At 41.3% G+C, this 17,346-nt stretch overlaps 2 protein-coding genes across 2 annotated transcripts; one reads left to right on the top strand and one right to left on the bottom strand.

The window, feature by feature from the left end:
* Positions 1–4,607: 4,607 nt before the first annotated feature.
* On the top strand, positions 4,608–5,549 carry LOC143825374 (olfactory receptor 11L1-like). The gene has a single exon (XM_077313400.1). The coding sequence runs from the start codon at positions 4,608–4,610 to the stop codon at positions 5,547–5,549; it is 942 nt and encodes a 313-aa protein (XP_077169515.1).
* Positions 5,550–8,168: 2,619 nt separating this feature from the next.
* LOC143825373 (vomeronasal type-2 receptor 26-like) lies at positions 8,169–16,292 on the bottom strand. Its single transcript, XM_077313399.1, has 6 exons — positions 16,051–16,292; positions 14,046–14,337; positions 12,605–13,465; positions 12,155–12,382; positions 10,412–10,538; positions 8,169–9,079 (listed from the first exon to the last, which is right to left on the bottom strand). Exons 1-6 carry the CDS (start codon positions 16,290–16,292, stop codon positions 8,169–8,171), a joined length of 2,661 nt encoding a protein of 886 aa, XP_077169514.1.
* Between the last annotated feature and the right edge of the window lie 1,054 nt (positions 16,293–17,346).

Below are 17,346 nucleotides of genomic sequence, written 5' to 3'. Positions count from 1 at the left end.
AGACTCTGAACCATTCAACAAGTTTTTCAACATAGTGAATCTGCTCTGCTCTCAGTCTTGCAAACATGTTGCCCGCCAAATTGAAGCAGCTAAGATCCCCAACCTGGAATGAGCATTTACAATGAACAAGAATTCATTTTTATATTAAGAGTTCAGCTTTCCCCTGTGACTTTTCTTTTTAATATTGTGGCCTTCCTAAATGAGAGCTGCTAAGAACTTTAGGGCATTTTTAATGGCATGTCCCTCTTCTCAAAATAAAAAAAAAATAAACCAAGAGAAAAACGCCTAAACTCCTGAGATTAATTACCAGAGAAGCAATATGTTGCTCAATTTCTCTTGAAAGGAAAAGGAAGGAACAGCATGTTATGGTGATGCAGAGCTGAATGGGCCTTTTTTTCCTAATTTGCAGGATGGTGGGATTGCAATCCTGCAAAAAAAATATATCAGCCCACCACGCACGGCAGAACTATTCCACCTCAGCTGCTTTGTAGGGACACACAAATCCAGGGCACACTGAGTGTGCCACAAAAACTTGTTCCCCAGGGGGCACAGAAAGTGGCAGAGCATGCAGCTCCACGGCAGCATACCAGAGGCAGCTTGGAGTGGCACTGCTGGTGTGGAAACACCTTGCGCTATATTTTATTGTGCGAAATTCTTGTGAATGTGTGTTAGAAGGAAGAAGTGTAAGCTGATGACCAAGGTTATAGCACTATGGACTGTTCAGTTCCAGTATGACAGCCACGATGGGCTAGGTGACCTCTTGATGCCAGTAATCCAACCATCACCACTACCAGCACTACAAGATAAGGGGAAGCATTAGAAGTGATTGGGGCCTCGTCAGCTTGGCCTGAATGCATAAGGCTGCCGACAAGACATATCTGGGTGCTAGAGTTATCAAACACGGCATGGCAAGTGGTAGAGAGATTAAATTGTTGTGGGGACCCTTCCTATTACTATGCACTGAATCACTCTTGTGTACTTGGAAATGACATCACCATTTCGCAGAGTTCCTCTACTAGCGTGTCAGCAGAGTCCCCCATGCTGACATCTTTTCTGGTGCACAGAGAATGATGTCATGACCCACACCATTTCCTGCAAGTTTTTCTTCCATTGGCCAGCTGAGCAGAAATGGAGAAGTGCTTACTGGGGGTGGGAGTAGTTCACCTGCCTTTGGAGGCTGAGGGGAAAGAGTAAAGATAAAGGTAAAGGTATCCCCTGTGCAAGCACCGAGTCATGTCTGACCCTTGGGGTGACGCCCTCTAGCGTTTTCATGGCAGACTCAATACGGGGTGGTTTGCCAGTGCCTTCCCCAGTCATTACCGTTTACCCCCCAGCAATCTAGGTACTCATTTTACCGACCTCGGAAGGATGGAATGCTGAGTCAACCTTGAGCCGACTGCTGGGATTGAACTCCCAGCCTCATGGGCAAAGCTTTCAGACAGCTGCCTTGCCACTCTGCGCCACAAGAGGCTCTAGGGGAAAGAGTATAAAGAGGTAAAGAAAAGGCAGAGAAAGTCCTAGCATACCATGATATCATCAGCTCTTCAAAGGAGGGGGCAAAGACAGGCTGGGTCAAAGTTCTACTTTCCATCATGAACTGAGGGGTCCTGCTTCATCAGCCAGTACATCCCATTGACAATGGAAGCAGACTCTGATAGGCATGATGTAAGAATTTCTCTGCCCTCTGATACTGGTGTAGTGCTGAAAGGCCACGGGTAGAACTGGGGCAAACATTGATGAATTATATAACACGTCTCCAACACATTGCACTCATGTATTAATCCAACTTGAATTAGGAGAAACGCAGCAATATCTTACACTGTTGTGTAAGAACACAGCAGTGTTGTGTAATCATATACCCTAATAACCTGAAACTTTTTTTATCAGTAATTTGTTTTATTTAATTCATTTATAATCCATTTTCATCACTGAGACTCAAGGTGGATTATATACTATAAAATGGAGGGGGTGTTGACTTGCAGGAGGGCATTATATGTTGGAATAAGTTGCGACACCAATGTTGGGATAAACAAGGCCACAGCTTTATTATCTCCCCATGGGAGGGTTGGCACAGCATGGGAGAGAGAGCCTGACCTAGCAGTCAGCAGACCGCACCAACAACCCACGGAGTCCAGAGGCGCCCTGGGGACCCACACCGTTCCCCGCTGGGAGAGCAGATCCCCTTGCCTACTGAAGTCCACCACTAAGGGATTGTGACCTATGCGGGGGAGCCACCAGGTACCAACCTGCTTTGAATGCCCCCAGGCCACCTGGCAAACGAGCTCCTGGCCTCCCAGCTGGGTAAGCCGCGCTCGTATACGCGCCACCTCAAGAGAGGCCCCAAACCCCAGGGAGTCCAATCGCACACCGGAGTCCCTGCCAACATAGTATTGGTAAATATATTGGTAAATATATTGCAGTATAATGTCTTGTGGCTATGAGCCCATCTTGTCAGAGGCAGTGGGTTGTATTGATGCTCTGAGGTCTGACTTACATCGAATAGCAAAGACAGTTGTTCTTATTTAGACCATAGAATCATAGAGCTCTAAGTGACCTCTATCTCAGTTTCTGAGAGCAGAAATGTTCAGGACACATGCTGTAGTCTCATGCCCTTATGTGTGGCCATGGGGTAATCAGTTACCAAAAATGGCACTTCAGCTATCACATTTATTAGACTAAAAGGCCTGCTGGAAAATGAAAGTCTTATTTTTTACTCCCTCCTCCTTCAACCTTCAATACTCCCATGAGAAGAAGCCAGTAAAGCAGATATCTCTTGGAAGAACTAAATATTGTCTTCTTTGTGTTCACTTCGTCATGGGAATTTGCATGGGTTTTAGTAGATGAAACTGCTTATATAAACAATCCCTAAATGGTCTGCTGAGTATTGTTGAACAGGAGGTACCCTCTCAGTTTCTAAGAGCAAGAATGTTTAGGTATCTGAACTGAGATTTTTAGCTAGAAAATCTTATTAATAATGGGACATTGAAAGTATGGGGGAAATCATGGCAGCAATGGTGCAGTGGAAACCTGAAAATTCATTTTATGTGAGCCTTTTGATACAACATTTTCTTGAGAAATGCCAAAACAAAACATCAGATGTTAATGTATTCAGGATATAAGGTAAGGATACTTGTTTATTGGCAATTTAGTTTATTTAGTTTATTGATAGCCAGACTTCATCACTGAAATGCAAGTGGGACTGGAGTGTACGGAACAAAAAATGTAATCATCAAAAAACATGTAATCATCCAATAGATAATGTAACAGGACTAGAAAATAAAATGGAATGATGATGTCTACAGCATACAGTACCCATTCCCATTTCAAGGTGCTCTAAACCAGGCAAACAATACGGTGTCACAGTTATGGTGATTCTAATCCTACTCTGAATCTGGGCAAATCACCCTCCATTAAATCTGTCTCTCCTTTCTTCCCCCATCTGACACACATTCCATCCCAAGAACAGGAGCTGCTGTGTTTGTCCTTGGCAACAATAATGGAAGAAAAGACCTGCATGACACCATGACAACTAGCAAACTAGCTGTAATGTAAGATTTTGTGGAATTGACCTGAAGCAGTGGAACATATGAATGCAGTGAGTTCTGAGCTCTGTTGAATAGCAAAGTCGGATTGTTCTCAAACCCTCTCAGTTTCTAAGAGCAAGAATGTTTAGGTATCTGAACTGATTTCTTTCTGATGATAGCATGTCTTACTTCCGGGGTCTCATGGTTCTTGTGCTGTACTTAAGCCAAAAGTGAACCAGAGTCCCGAGAGCTTCTGGTCCTCTTCTACTCTCTCATTCCCCCATTCACTTTGTCCTTCCTGTTGGGTTCTTGGCCTGCCCATAGCCTGTTCCCGGGATATGCAGAGTATCATTCACAGTGCTATCTGGAGTTGACATGTTTTGTCTCTGATGCTTAGGCCTGAGCACCTTTTGGCCATTGGTGTAAAAACTGTAACTTTCATTTGTTCTAACTGTCCTTTGAAGATAAAAGCCTTTCAGCTGTGGAAAGTATAAATGGTAGGAATTTGAAATGCAAATGGAGGCTGCAGAATGCCTATATCTAGCCTTGTAGTGGATTAGCTACCCAATCTCAGCAAAATATCTTTTCCTATCATGAGATTTCCAGAAGTACTTAATAAAACTCTGATCCTTTTTCTATGAAGAACATCTCATTTTTTGACTTGTCCTCCAAAAGGAGTAGCTTTGGGTCATCACAATTCATCACAAAACAGCCCTCTCTCCTCCCACAGAGCATGTATAAATGAAACAGCTCTGACTTTATCTTCATCTTGGCATATTTTTTAATGTATGGGGAGATCTTTCAAAATAAAAAGTACAGGAAACATTCAAACATTTACTTCTTCATCTGAAGACAGAAATGACAGCAGCCCAACAAAAGAATTAGGAATGTTCTTTTCTGTCCTTCGTCCTCTCCCTCTGTATGAAAGTGGTTTTATTCTCACCTTTGACCAGAGAAAGGGTTGGATCGACCCAATCAGAATTGTTAATCCTTTTGATGTTTTCAATTAAAGTTATACCAGCATTATGGAAAATCTAATCCAATACTTCCTAATTTTTCCTTTTATTCCAGAGGAACTTGAGCATGAATTCAGAAGAAGGAAACCAAACAACCCCTGTAGAATTCATCCTCCTAGATTTCAATATTAAAGAGCTACAAATTCTACTTTTTATGCTGTTCCTCCCTATCTATCTTTCAACCATGATGGGAAACATCCTTCTTGTGGTGCTTGTGTCCATGGATCAGCACCTTCACACCCCCATGTACTTCTTCCTGGGCAATTTGTCCTTCTTAGAGACCTGTTACAGCTCAACCATTCTGCCGAGAATGCTGATCAGATTTTTAACTGGGATTCAAAGCATTTCTATAAGTGGGTGCATTGCCCAAATGTATTTCTTTGGGTTTCTTGCAACCACTGAATGTTACCTTCTAGCAGTAATGTCTTATGACCGTTATTTGGCAATATGCAGACCATTGTATTATGCAATACTCATGAATGACAGAATTTGTGTCCTCTTGATTGCTGTTTCCTGGATACTTGGAGCACTGAAACTGGGTTTTGTAATATTTTTGGTGTCTCAGTTGACTTTCTGCGGACCCAACCAAATTAATCATTTCTTCTGTGATTTCACTCCAGTGGTAAGACTCTCTTGTGATGATACCTATTTAGTCAAAATGGCAGTCATGATATTGTCCTCTATAGGTACTCTGGTCCCACTGTTTATAATTGTAACATCTTACTTTAGCATCATTAAGAGTATATGGAGAATCCCATCCACTATCGGGAAACAGAAGGCCTTCTCCACTTGCTCATCGCACATCATTGTGGTGTCTTGTTTCTATGGGTCTTTGATGATAGTCTATGTCTTACCAAACAACAACTCCATGAGAGAGGTGAAGAAAGTATTCTCTATGTTCTACACACTTCTTACCCCACTGGTCAATCCACTTATATATAGCTTGAGGAACAAAGAAGTAAAGGAAGCCATGCAGAAAACTTTCAAGATTCTTCCTATCAGAAAATGAAATGCAGGAGGGAATTTGATTTTCCCCAAGTGTCCGTAATGGAGTCACGAAATTAGAATGCTTTCTGCCATGCTATAAATCAGGACTGTTCATTCCAGGCAATCCAGTTAGAGGGATTTCGAAAAACAATACAACTATCAGTAGACATTTCTCCTAACTACATACATGCTGTGTAATAGAACACACATGTGTGAAAGCTGAGCTTGGATGCAGGCCAAGGCCCTGTCCATCCAGTGCATCCGGCCCTGTCCGTCCGGTACGTCCCTCCTGATTAGCCAGCGATCATATGGCCCACCCCCCACAAAGTCCACAAGGCCAGTAGCCACCATTTGGCCACTGGACATCACCAGAGACAGAGGTCACAGTCAGGGGCACTGGTCTGGAGAGTCGGTGACTGAGGGGCCTTCCTGCTGTTGCCCATAAAACCTCTGCTGCTTGGGAGTGGGTGCTGAGGCAATGACTGCTGCTCTGGGTCGGGGGCCGAGTGACTGCTTGCTGCCCCTCAGAGCTCTCACCCCACTTCTCTCACAGGGTGTCTGTTATGGGGAGAGGAAGGGAAGGCAATTTTAAACTGCTTAGAGACACCTGAGGCCAGCTGGGTGATTGTGGGCCATTCCTGTTTTCTCGGAGCTCTCAGCCCCACTTCTCTCATGGGGTGCCTGTTATGGGGAAAGGGAGAAAAGGTGATTTTAAACTGCTTAGAGACACCTGAGGCCTGCTGGGTGACTGTGGGCCATTCCAGTTCCCACAGACCTCTCAGCCCCACTTCTCTCATGGGGTGCCTGTTATGGGGAAAGGGAGAAAAGGTGATTTTAAACTGCTTAGAGACACCTGAGGCCTGCTGGGTGACTGTGGGCCATTCCAGTCCTCACAGACCTCTCAGCCCCACTTCTCTCATGGGGTGTCTGTTATGGGGAGAGGAAGAACAGGCGATTTTAAACTGCTTACAGACACCTGAGGTCTGCTGGGTGACTTTGGGCTATTCCAGTTGTCTCAGGACTCTCAGCCCCACTTCTTTTATAGGGTGTATGTTATGGGGAGAGGAAGAAAAGGTGATTTAAAACTGTTTAGAGACATCTGAGGCCTGTTGGGTGACTCAGGGCCATTCCCAATTCTCTCAGAGCTCTCACAGCCCCACATTCCTCACAGGTTGTCTATTGTGGGGAGATGAAGGGAAAATGTATTTGTAAACTGCTTTGTGATTCCTTTTGGTAGTAAACAACAGTGTACACAAATCTATCTTCAAAGGGGCAACAGTGAAAGAAGCATGTGGGGACAGAACATTACATCAACAGTAAAAAAAAATGCAGACACAAGGAGTAGGGCCACAGAACTGGGAGGAATTGGTTGCTATGTAATATCCCCCTAAGAAGAGTCTCCAGTCTGATTTTCCCTTCACATATCTGAAGACATGGCTCTTGAAAGCTAATCTTTAACCACTATGCTACAATTCCCAAAGGTCAGTCCTCTCTCAAACTAACATTCCAAACCACAGGTTCTTGACACCAATATCTGCACACCCACACCCTCATTTGTCACCGCACCATCACAACCCTCCACACTATGCATATATTCAGCTTCATGCCCTTACAGACTGGACAACCCCTCCTCTTCCTCTTCCCAATGCCAAGCTCTCTCTATCTTAATCACTCTACCCTCTCTCTCTTTGCTATTTCACCCCCCCTTCTAGCACCCGTTGTATCCGCTACAATGGGCTTTTATTCTAGTTTATTAATAATACAATATAAATAAAAAACACCCAAAGGTGTTATATGCAGCCTTAGAGAAAATCTGATCCTATGAATATACTGGTGCCTCAAGGCCACTGACCGAAGGCATTTCAGCTATGTATAATGCCTTTGTGTATTTTTAATTTATATTTTATTATTAATAAATAACTACATATTTTTGAAACACTATGGGGCACCTTCAGTAGACCTACTGTTTGTTAACTTTTTTTGGTTCCTGAACTCTAGTTTGAGTTAAGAGTTTTCTCCTTTTTGTTGTGAAAAATAAAATGGTAACCAACAACTCTAAACCAAAATCCTTGGCTTCAGGAGGCTGGAACTGTTGGCAGATTTTGAATATGCAAGAGAGGATACAAAGCACCAAGGTGCTTAAATGAATCAAATAGTTTTATTAGAAAGTGAAACAACTTTGCATAGAAATAGGGGGAGAGGGAGAGAGAGTCCTCATAGTCTAAATATCTGTTGTCTTCAGAAGAAAAGTCAGTTCTTATATGCCGCTTTTCTCTACCTGAACGTTTCTCAAAGCAGCTTAAATTTGCCTTCACTTTCCTCTCCCCACAACAGACACCCTGTGAGGTAGGTAAGGCTGAGAGAATCCTGATATTACTGCTCAGTCAGAACAGCTTTATCAGTGCTGTGGCGAGCCCAAGGTCACCCAGCTGGCTGCATGTGAGGGAGTGCGGAATCAAACCCAGCTTTCCAGATTAGAAGTCTTCATTCCTAACCACTACACCAAGCTGGCTCTGTCTGTTCAGGAAGCAAGCAGGGAAATTTGCAGTGACTGTAAACTACTTTGAGACTTCTTTGGATAGAGATAAGCAGCATGTAAGAACCAAATCTTCTTCTTCTCTGTCTATATGCACTGAATAGGTCAGATGCTTTCATTCTTCCTGCTCATTAGCTGCTCCTTTTTATTCAGTTCAGGCTTCAATAGGATAATATAGCATTTGGGATAAAAGATACAAGCCAGTAACCCGGCACTGGAGGCCAATATTGAGAAGATCTCCACAGCTACCATGTGTTTCCCTTTGGCGCTCAGGTAGGTTGGAAGAAAAGACAACCAAACACTGCAAAACACAAGCATGCTGAAGGTAATAAACTTGGCCTCATTGAAACTGTCTGGCAACTTCCTTGCAATGAAAGCTACCATCAAGCTTATGAGGGACAGAAATCCCATGTAGCCCAGGACAATATAAAACATGATGGTAGACCCTTCATTGCATTCTGCCACAATCTCAGTAGTCAGTGTCTGCAAGTCAAAATCTGGAAAGGGGGGAGAGGTTCCTAGCCAAAATACACAAACTGTTGCTTGAACAAAAGAGGAAGAGATGACAATGGAGTTGGCAAGTTTTTTCCCCACCCACTTCCTTATGCTGGACCCTGGTTTGGTGGCCATGAAGGCTACAACCACAGTGATGGTCTTGGCCAAAACACAAGAAACAGCCACTGAGAAGATGATGCCAAAAGCAGACTGGCGAAGGAGGCAGGTGACATCCCTTGGTTGTCCAAGGAACAGCAAAGAACTGAGGAAGCAGTGGAAAAGTGATATGAGGAGAGCAAAGGAGATATCCTGGTTGTTAGCTTTGACAATGGGTGTGTGTCTGTGTTTAATGAAAACCCCTAGCACAAAAGCTGCAGTCAGGGATAAAGAAACAGCCACAGATGCCAAGCTAATTCCCAACAATTCTCCAAAACAAAGGAATGTTATCACTTTGAGGACACATCCATCTTGGTTCTTGCTTGGATAGTGATCTTCTGGGCATTTGATACAATAATCCATGTCTGAAGGGGAAAGTGTGGGGGGAAGGTCATCAATATAGTAAATCAGGTGACTTTTTCCCTAGCACCAAAACTACAATCAGGGATAAAGAAGCAGCCACAGAAGCCAAGCTGATTCCCAACAGTTCTCCAAAACACAGGAATGTTATCACCTTGAGGACACATCCATCAAATTTATTGCTTTGATAGTTCTCTTCTGGGCATTTGTTGCAATCATCCATGTCTGAGGGAGAAAGGTGGGGAAGGTCATCAATGTGCTAAATCAGGTGACTTTTTCTGATTGCCTATGATGGATTTGGGGGATTTTATTTCTGATGAATGTTTCCCTCTAGTTATGTGTGTGGAGTATAGATTTAGTATTTCAGAAATATTGAAACATTGTGAGATAGCTGTCTTGTGCAGGAATACTTCTTCAGATACATTCCTAAAGATGAGAGGGTTGATTGAGGACCAAAAGCTATATATATGTATGAGAAACTTGTAAATACTCTTTCTGAATACTTTCTTAAGGTTAATATTAGCAAGAATGAATTAATTGTTTAAATCTATATAGATATTTCAAGTATAGATGACAGTGTATACACTTGTAAGATTTATGAGTTTTTCAAGATAGTGTGAGATAGTCAGTTGTTGTTAGGAGATAATTTAAAAATCCTGTATCTATGAGAAGCTGTACTGATATTTTCCTCAGGAAGGGATCCTTGCCTATGACCTTATTTTTGGGGTAGGAGACTTTTGTAAACAGACGTAATCACTCTCCTTTTTATCTCTATAAAAATCATTGATGAATGTGTGGTATTGATTGTATCTGTACTAGAGATGCAATGATGATGTTTTGAAAGGGTTTAAAATGGAAGCAAAGATATTCTAATACCATTTACTTATGCATTTTATAATGAACCTAGAGTGTTACTGAAACATATCTCTGACTGAGAGAAATGTCCTGATATAGCTTAGCAACACTTGACAGACACCTAGGTTTTCTTAATTACATGTCTATATCTGAATCAGGACTGAGTCCTGAGTCAACCAGAAAAGGATAAAACATTTAAATAAAAAATCAAAACCATGACTTTTTGGTGAATTCCCTACCTTAAGAATTCATAAAGTGACTTACAATCACCCTCCCTTCCTTTGCCCACAATGGGCACTTCGTGAAGCAGGAGGAATGAATAACTTTCTGAAAAATAATTAATGGTGTCATGTGGAGAAGAGGGAAAACAAACCCAGTTCTCCACATTACAATTTACTTCTCTTAACCACTACAGTACACTGCCCCAAAAGCCTTTGACATACAAGATCACTCTATTCTAGTAGGATTTGGGCATTACCTACCCTCCTGATGTGAAATCTTTCCTTCTGGGCATGGAACACAATCATAGCAGCAAAACTTTGCTCCTTCCTTCTGTTTCTTCCGATAACCAGGAAGGCAGTAATCATTACACATGGAAAGAGGCAGGGCCTGTTCAGAGATTGGAAACACATGGAAATTATTTCATTTTCCATTATCTGTTGTATAAAACAAAAATGTGAACATTTAAAATGGAATAACGGTAAATATTGCAAGGTGGAGCAAGGTGGCTGACCATTGGGATGGCCAAAAGTCTTCCTCTTACACTGGATTTGGGCCAATCATCTTCAGTGACTGATAGTAAAGGGGGAATCATGTTAGATCCCCCATGCCTACTCTGATAACTCCATAGGTACTAAGGAGATAAAGAAGGATGTTCCAAAGTATAAAAAATAATTATCTGCATGTATTGCTGATTTGAAGAAGAGTGTGGTTGCAAATGCACAACAGATTGATGAGATACAAATTCAATTTAAGGAAACAGCTAAAGTAATAAAAAATATAGAATTCTATGGAATAAAAACTGGAATTATTGGATGTACAAGGAAGAAATTGCAACCTCAGGCTCTGTGGGGTTCCAGAAGAGTCTGGTAAATAAGATCTGGAACAAGAGTTCAAGAAATCAATAAAAATATATAGAGAAAACAAATTTGGAATTGAGAAGATTTTTAGAATTAATTCTAAGATAGCTGAAAGGATAAAGCAACCAAGGGACATCTGAAGAAGTTCTGACAACAAGAAAGTCAGAGATTTCATTTTATGATGAAGGATTCAAAGATAAGTAACAAGAATTTTTCAGGATTTGTCTGCTGACTTATTGTGCAAAAGGCCTGCTTTCTACTACCTACAAGAAATATTAATCCAAAAAGAAATCAGCTCTTATGGGAAAATTACATTCACATTGGAGATTATTTCTTCTTTAGAAGCTTAATTTTTAACAACAAAACATTTATGAATTATCTAATAAACCTGGAAAATAATGAATCAAAAAATTATAATACAAGAAGTTAATGATTCTAGATATAAATGTAAATTTTCACTGGATCCAAAATACATGTTGTTGAGTATTTTGCCTAAAGGTCTATCAAAACAAAGAAAAGAGAAAAACAATTCTCTCATACAACAACCACGGCAAGACATATTACATCATTTTGGAAGTACATGAAGATTCATGGATTAAAAAAAAAACGTAGAGAATTTGCTGTCATGACTAAATTGGCAAACTTGGTTAATCATAGTCCATTAGAAGAATTTCAAGAACATTGGGATGAGTACCTGAATCTTTTGAAACTTTTCATTCTTTGTAATTTCTACTACACTGAAAAAAAAACAACCTTTATAATGGCAAAAAAAAATATTGCAAAACACAAGTGCAGCTCTTTGGTTTTGTTATTTTCTTTCTGTGATAAGGAAGAATTAGGGACAAACTGGATATTTGGAACAGTATTTCATTCCAAAATATACTTATTTTACAAGAATCCCTTACAAACTTACCTAAACCCAAATTAAGGCATGCATGATGATTCACAAGACCTATAAAATAAAGTTAGACCTAGATCCAAAATTGCTATTCTTGGACTTATTTGGCACTTTATTGTGTCATTTTTTCAATGAATGAGAAAACGGGTCCTGTTTTAATTTTGAAGCCAGAGCAAACTCAAAAGGATCAAAATGTATCAACAAGCCAGAGAATTGAGTGGCCTCTAGATAGATCCATGATTACAAACCTGGTTAAAAATGAATTGCCATGTGATCAGGTCATCATCGATGGAGAATTCTTTTCCTTCCTCAGCATTGGGATCCACCTTTCCAACTTTCACCCTGAGGAAGGATTTGTTAGGGAATGTGACCAGGTTCCTTATTTCAAAGCCAGACTCCAATTCACCACGAGTATTAAAAGACACACTTTCTCCAGCTGAGTTGTTAAATGAAATGTCCTGAAGAAATGGGTGGATCTATTTGAAAGAGGGAAGAGACACTGACATGTAGACCTAGCCAAATAATTCAGTTCTTTTGTAATAGGATCTAATATTCCCCCCTCCCAAGATTCAAATAAAGGGGTAGATGAGAATACATGAAACTAGGTGGACGTACATGATCTACCCAGTTATTAATGGTGTCTGGTCTTGAATGATTGTGTTCAGGCCAAAAAAGACATTTCAATGAAAGATCAATACCTGCCAAGGCTGGACATCTCGAATTTCAAATCTTTTGCCACCTATTGTTCTGTGCCTGGATCTTGATGACTGCAGGGCGTGCAAAGCATGTGCTACGGCATAGACAGCATTGTAAATGCTATAGCTGTGGCCACTCATGTGCATTTCAAAAAAAGGATCTGGAAGGCTCTCTAGCTTTTCCTCCCCAGTACAGGCTTCTTCAGGATCTATAAGCTGTAACGGATTTGGCAATATACAGTCAAATGCTTGCTCCCAGAAGTCCCAAAGAAAACCATCTCCTTCTGTCCCAGCAGGCCTCATGTGCTGAAGAAATTTCTGGAATTTTAGAAATTCCTTTGTGTGAATTGTGAAGGAAATAGCACCATGAAAGAACTGAAAATCAAAGCCCTTTTGATGGCCTGACAATACAAAATCAATTTGGGCTGTCATAATCCACACCTTTCTGAATGCTGAATCATCCTTATATTCAGGAATTCCAAAGCATAAAAATGGCATGACTGTTATTAGGGCCATTGAGTCTCCATAGAAGATAAACGTGTTGCTTTGCTTATCTGCAAATGATCGATAAAAACTGAAGCCAAAACCATTAAGGTCACCCAAAGTGTCCCAAACGAATCGTTTATGGATGCGTTCTGTGAAGGCCAAACAGATGGCATTCTGGGAGACCAAGGATTCCATAGCCTTTATGAAATGTTCACCACTCTCATCATTCACAGCAAGAAGTCCAACCCATGTCCATTTGAAGTGGAGAAGCAACCGAACAATCCCCATGTACTGATGGTCTTCATTTGGAACCAGGCGGTAAAAGTCAGAGAATTTTCTTGCATCTGCATTCTCATGGGCAAAAGACCCATATGTGAGCTAAAAAAGGACAAACATTTCAGAAAAGAGATGCAAAGATCTCATGGCCATCACTCACCATACTAGTTTAAGTCCCTGACATCTTCCCTTAAGAGATGCCAAGAAGCATGTCCTGATAGAATTCCCCTCAGCCTGAGACCCTGGAAATCCAATTAGCTCATGGATGGCTTGATGGCCTAATCTGAGCCCATTCCATGCATGTTGGACTGTGCTTTTGGTGCACTTTAAAAGTAGCTTTTTTTCTGTTTCACACAGGAAAATCCAGCTGCAAAAATGTATTGAGAATGAATTATCCAACATGACGCAGAATGGGCCTTATAAGGACTTCTGACACGTTTAGTTTATGCAGTTGCTATTTGCTGAGGGACTTCAAAGCTTTGGCATTAAGTGAATGCCACAATTTTATCCCATAAAATAAGTAAGAGTCTCTTTTAGATGTTAGACTTCTGAGCCACTGTGTTCGAAATCCCAGCCTCATGGGCAGAGCTTCAGACAGCATGTCGCCTGTTTTACCACCCTTCACCACAAGAGGTGCAGAGTCTAATCAAAGAGTATAATCACTCTAATGCACACTTCCTACCTGTGGAATCTTGTAAAGACTTACAAAGTCTGCAATAAGGAAGGAAGTCTCGGAATCAAGCCCCCCAATGACAGCAATAAGGTTTTCCCATCTGTCACACTTATAGTTAGGGACAAATCTCTGAGATTTGAAGAGCAGGTCCAGGGTAGTACGATAGATCATTTTCACATCGTAGTAGCTGTCATAGATGTGGGAACCCAGAGTGACATTCGGCAAGATCTTGGGATTCTCGTTGATCTCATTGATGGCAAAAACCAAAGCAAGAATATGCTGGTAAAACTTTGTCACAACTCTGTAAATAAATTTAAATATCATTTAATGGGAGAAATCTACAGTTACCACTTTTCTGAACTATAATTCAAACTTATTTTCATTAGGTTCTGCTTGACTAATCATGATTCAAATGGGCAGCCATGTTGTTCTGAAATAGCACAATAAAATCGGAGTCCAGTAGCACCTTTAAGACCAACAAAGATTTATTCAAGGAGTGAGCTTTCAAGTGCAAGCAATCTTCCTCAGACTACGAACTCCCACCCTAGATGATGTACATCCTAGATGTCTGAGGAAGAGCGCTTGCACTCGAAAGCTCACACCTTGAATAAATCTTTCTTGGTCTTAAAGGTGCTACTGGACTCTGATTTTATTGTGCTAATCATTATTCATCATTGATACATCTCAGCTAATAGGTATCAATGACAAATAAGGACATTCTTTCGATTAAGTAGCAATGGTGATCCATTACAACATTTGTCATACATGGAATACTGGCATCTGAGCTGCTGGATATACTCCCATATCATGATTAGAAGAAGAAGAAGAGTTGTTTCTTATATGCCGCTTTTCTGTACCCGAAGGAGTCTCAAAGTGCCTTACAATTGCTGTCCCTTCCTCTCCTGATGACACCCTGTGAGGCTGAGAGAGCTCTGAGAGGACTGCTTGATCAGAACAGCTCTATCAGGGCAGTGACAAGTTCAAGGTTACGTAGTTGGCTGCATATGGAGAAGTGGGGAATCAAACTTGCCTCACCAGATTAGAAGCTGACAGTCTTAACTACTATACCACCATGGCTCTCAACATAAAGAATCCTTACTTGACAGTACCTGCAGTTGTCATATCTCAGAGTTGTATACTCATGGGGGAAAACATGTGATTCAATAAATCTTAAACAGATTTAAGATCTGTCTTCCTGCTAGAGGTTATATTAAACACAAAGAGAACTCCTTGTCTTCAGTGTCTTTAATATCATCAAAACAATAACAGACTCCCAGGTAATGCCTAATTTCATTGTGAAAATTCTTCAGCTTTGTAATAATGATTGCACATGACCAAAACATTCAAACAGAGCACACTGTCTTTTGGAAATAGAATAGAGGTCTAGCATTCTCTTCCCAGATTTGGAAACAGGATCCCTCAATGAGAGAATAACCTGCTCTTTGTTGTACACTCATACGGTGGCAGTAAGAAGAACACTCTGCAGACATGGAAAGTACAGATTCTATGGAAATATAATGTGAGCATGAGATAATATGTTTCCCAGTGAAAAATGAAATCTGTCCTCCTTCCGTTGCTTTTCTAAACACAAAGGTCTGCAACTGTGGGATGAGCATTCCCTCGCTGGATAAAAAGAATGATTCAGAAAGTGACTGGAAAGGAAGGATGCTCAGATGAACCTAGCCCAGATATGGTCTTTGAGGGTTCTCTGACATGTACATATCTAGTGCTGTCTACTCAATGCTCATCCAGTCCTGCATCAGTGATGGGGCATGGAATTCTTCCATCCCTATTGTATCCTGATAAAATCCCATGGATCAGGCTAAGCAGGAAAATTGTTCCAGACTCCTCCAGGGGTCTTCCTGACTGAGGGTAGAACAGGGACCGATTCCCACCCTTTTAAAATTCTCTAGTCTAATTACAACAAAGTATGTCTCAACGGAGAGAGCATAAATAATATCTGTTAGAGATACTGCCTGGCCAAGCTGATATGATATAAAATGAAAGGGCTTACACTGGAACTCCAAAGTGTTGCTCTGAAGGATGCTCCCGAAAAGACAAGAGGTGAAGATTGTAGGTGATCAAGGAGGTGATACCACCTAGGAGGACGTCCCCAGGCTGATACTGCTCATGTGGAATTGAGAAGGTATCAGGCTTTGAGCACTTCACACTCTGTGCTCTCCACTCTATGGGAGAACACAGCATAATCAGCTCTACCACGCTCAGCATCCTGGCAATGCATCCCTCCAGAGCCATCTTGGGCCCACAGGTTATTGAGAAGAGTGGCTGCCAGGGACAATATCCTTCTGAAAGGAATGCACAATTGCTTTATTTCTACCATCCATATAGCTACAAATGTTGCCTCACATTCTAGCTCAGTTTGCAAGGCATCCAATTTCAGTAGGTGCATGAGATCAGATCCTTGGGTTCTGTCATCCCATCTCTCGGCATTAAGTGTGTCGATGAAGGGGTTGGTCATCCATTTCATAGCGGCTGATGGGTTGTCTGCAGAACCTTGTAGAAAGCCACTGAGCCTTTTGATCAGGGCAAAGAAATTGCACCACTGTGGCTAATTGCAGGGAGGATAATGACATGGTAGTTCAGATTGTTAGTGTCATCTTTGGCGCTGACCATTATTCCCCCCCCCCAATCCCATTGTGCAGGTGTTTCTGCTTCTTTATAGTTAATTAGTAGTCATGAAATGCTGCCCAGCTTTGTATAATGATTAATTGCTAACAGAACTATCAGGCCATGCAAAGAAACCCTTGACATGATACAGCATGGTCCCTTTTGTGACACTGATATTCTGCCCTTTCACTCCTGCTGAAGTCAGTTCATGATATCAAGAGAGAAAAGGATGCATCATCAAGGAAGCCATGTTAGGGAGATAAATTCCAGATAGGAGAAATTATATTCCTGATGTGATCAACCCTACATGAATTTTTAAAATATTATTAGGCAACTTCTATACCGCCATCTTGCGATTGGTGACCTGACAATTTGTTGCAATCTTTTTTTTTTTAATTATAAGAAGCAAGAACCTGTGACTGGTTTTAAATGATAAGGAGCAATATTGTATACCTATACCTCTGTAGCCCATGCAAACCTGATCCCATCTGATCCCAGAAGCTAAGCTGGGCTGGCCCTGGCTAGCATTTTAATGGGAGACCTCTTTAGCTTGCTAATTTTTATTAATGTGCCTACTGTGTTTATTAATGATTGCTGACTATAGCCTTACGGTGTGTAATTTCATAATCCAATGTCCCTCATAAGCTTGATGGTGGCGGGATTAGTTGATTGATATTAGCCA

This window comes from Paroedura picta, chromosome 16 (genome assembly GCF_049243985.1).
Source record: "Paroedura picta isolate Pp20150507F chromosome 16, Ppicta_v3.0, whole genome shotgun sequence".
Taxonomy (NCBI): domain Eukaryota; kingdom Metazoa; phylum Chordata; class Lepidosauria; order Squamata; family Gekkonidae; genus Paroedura; species Paroedura picta.
This window is presented reverse-complemented; position numbering and strand designations above follow the sequence as displayed.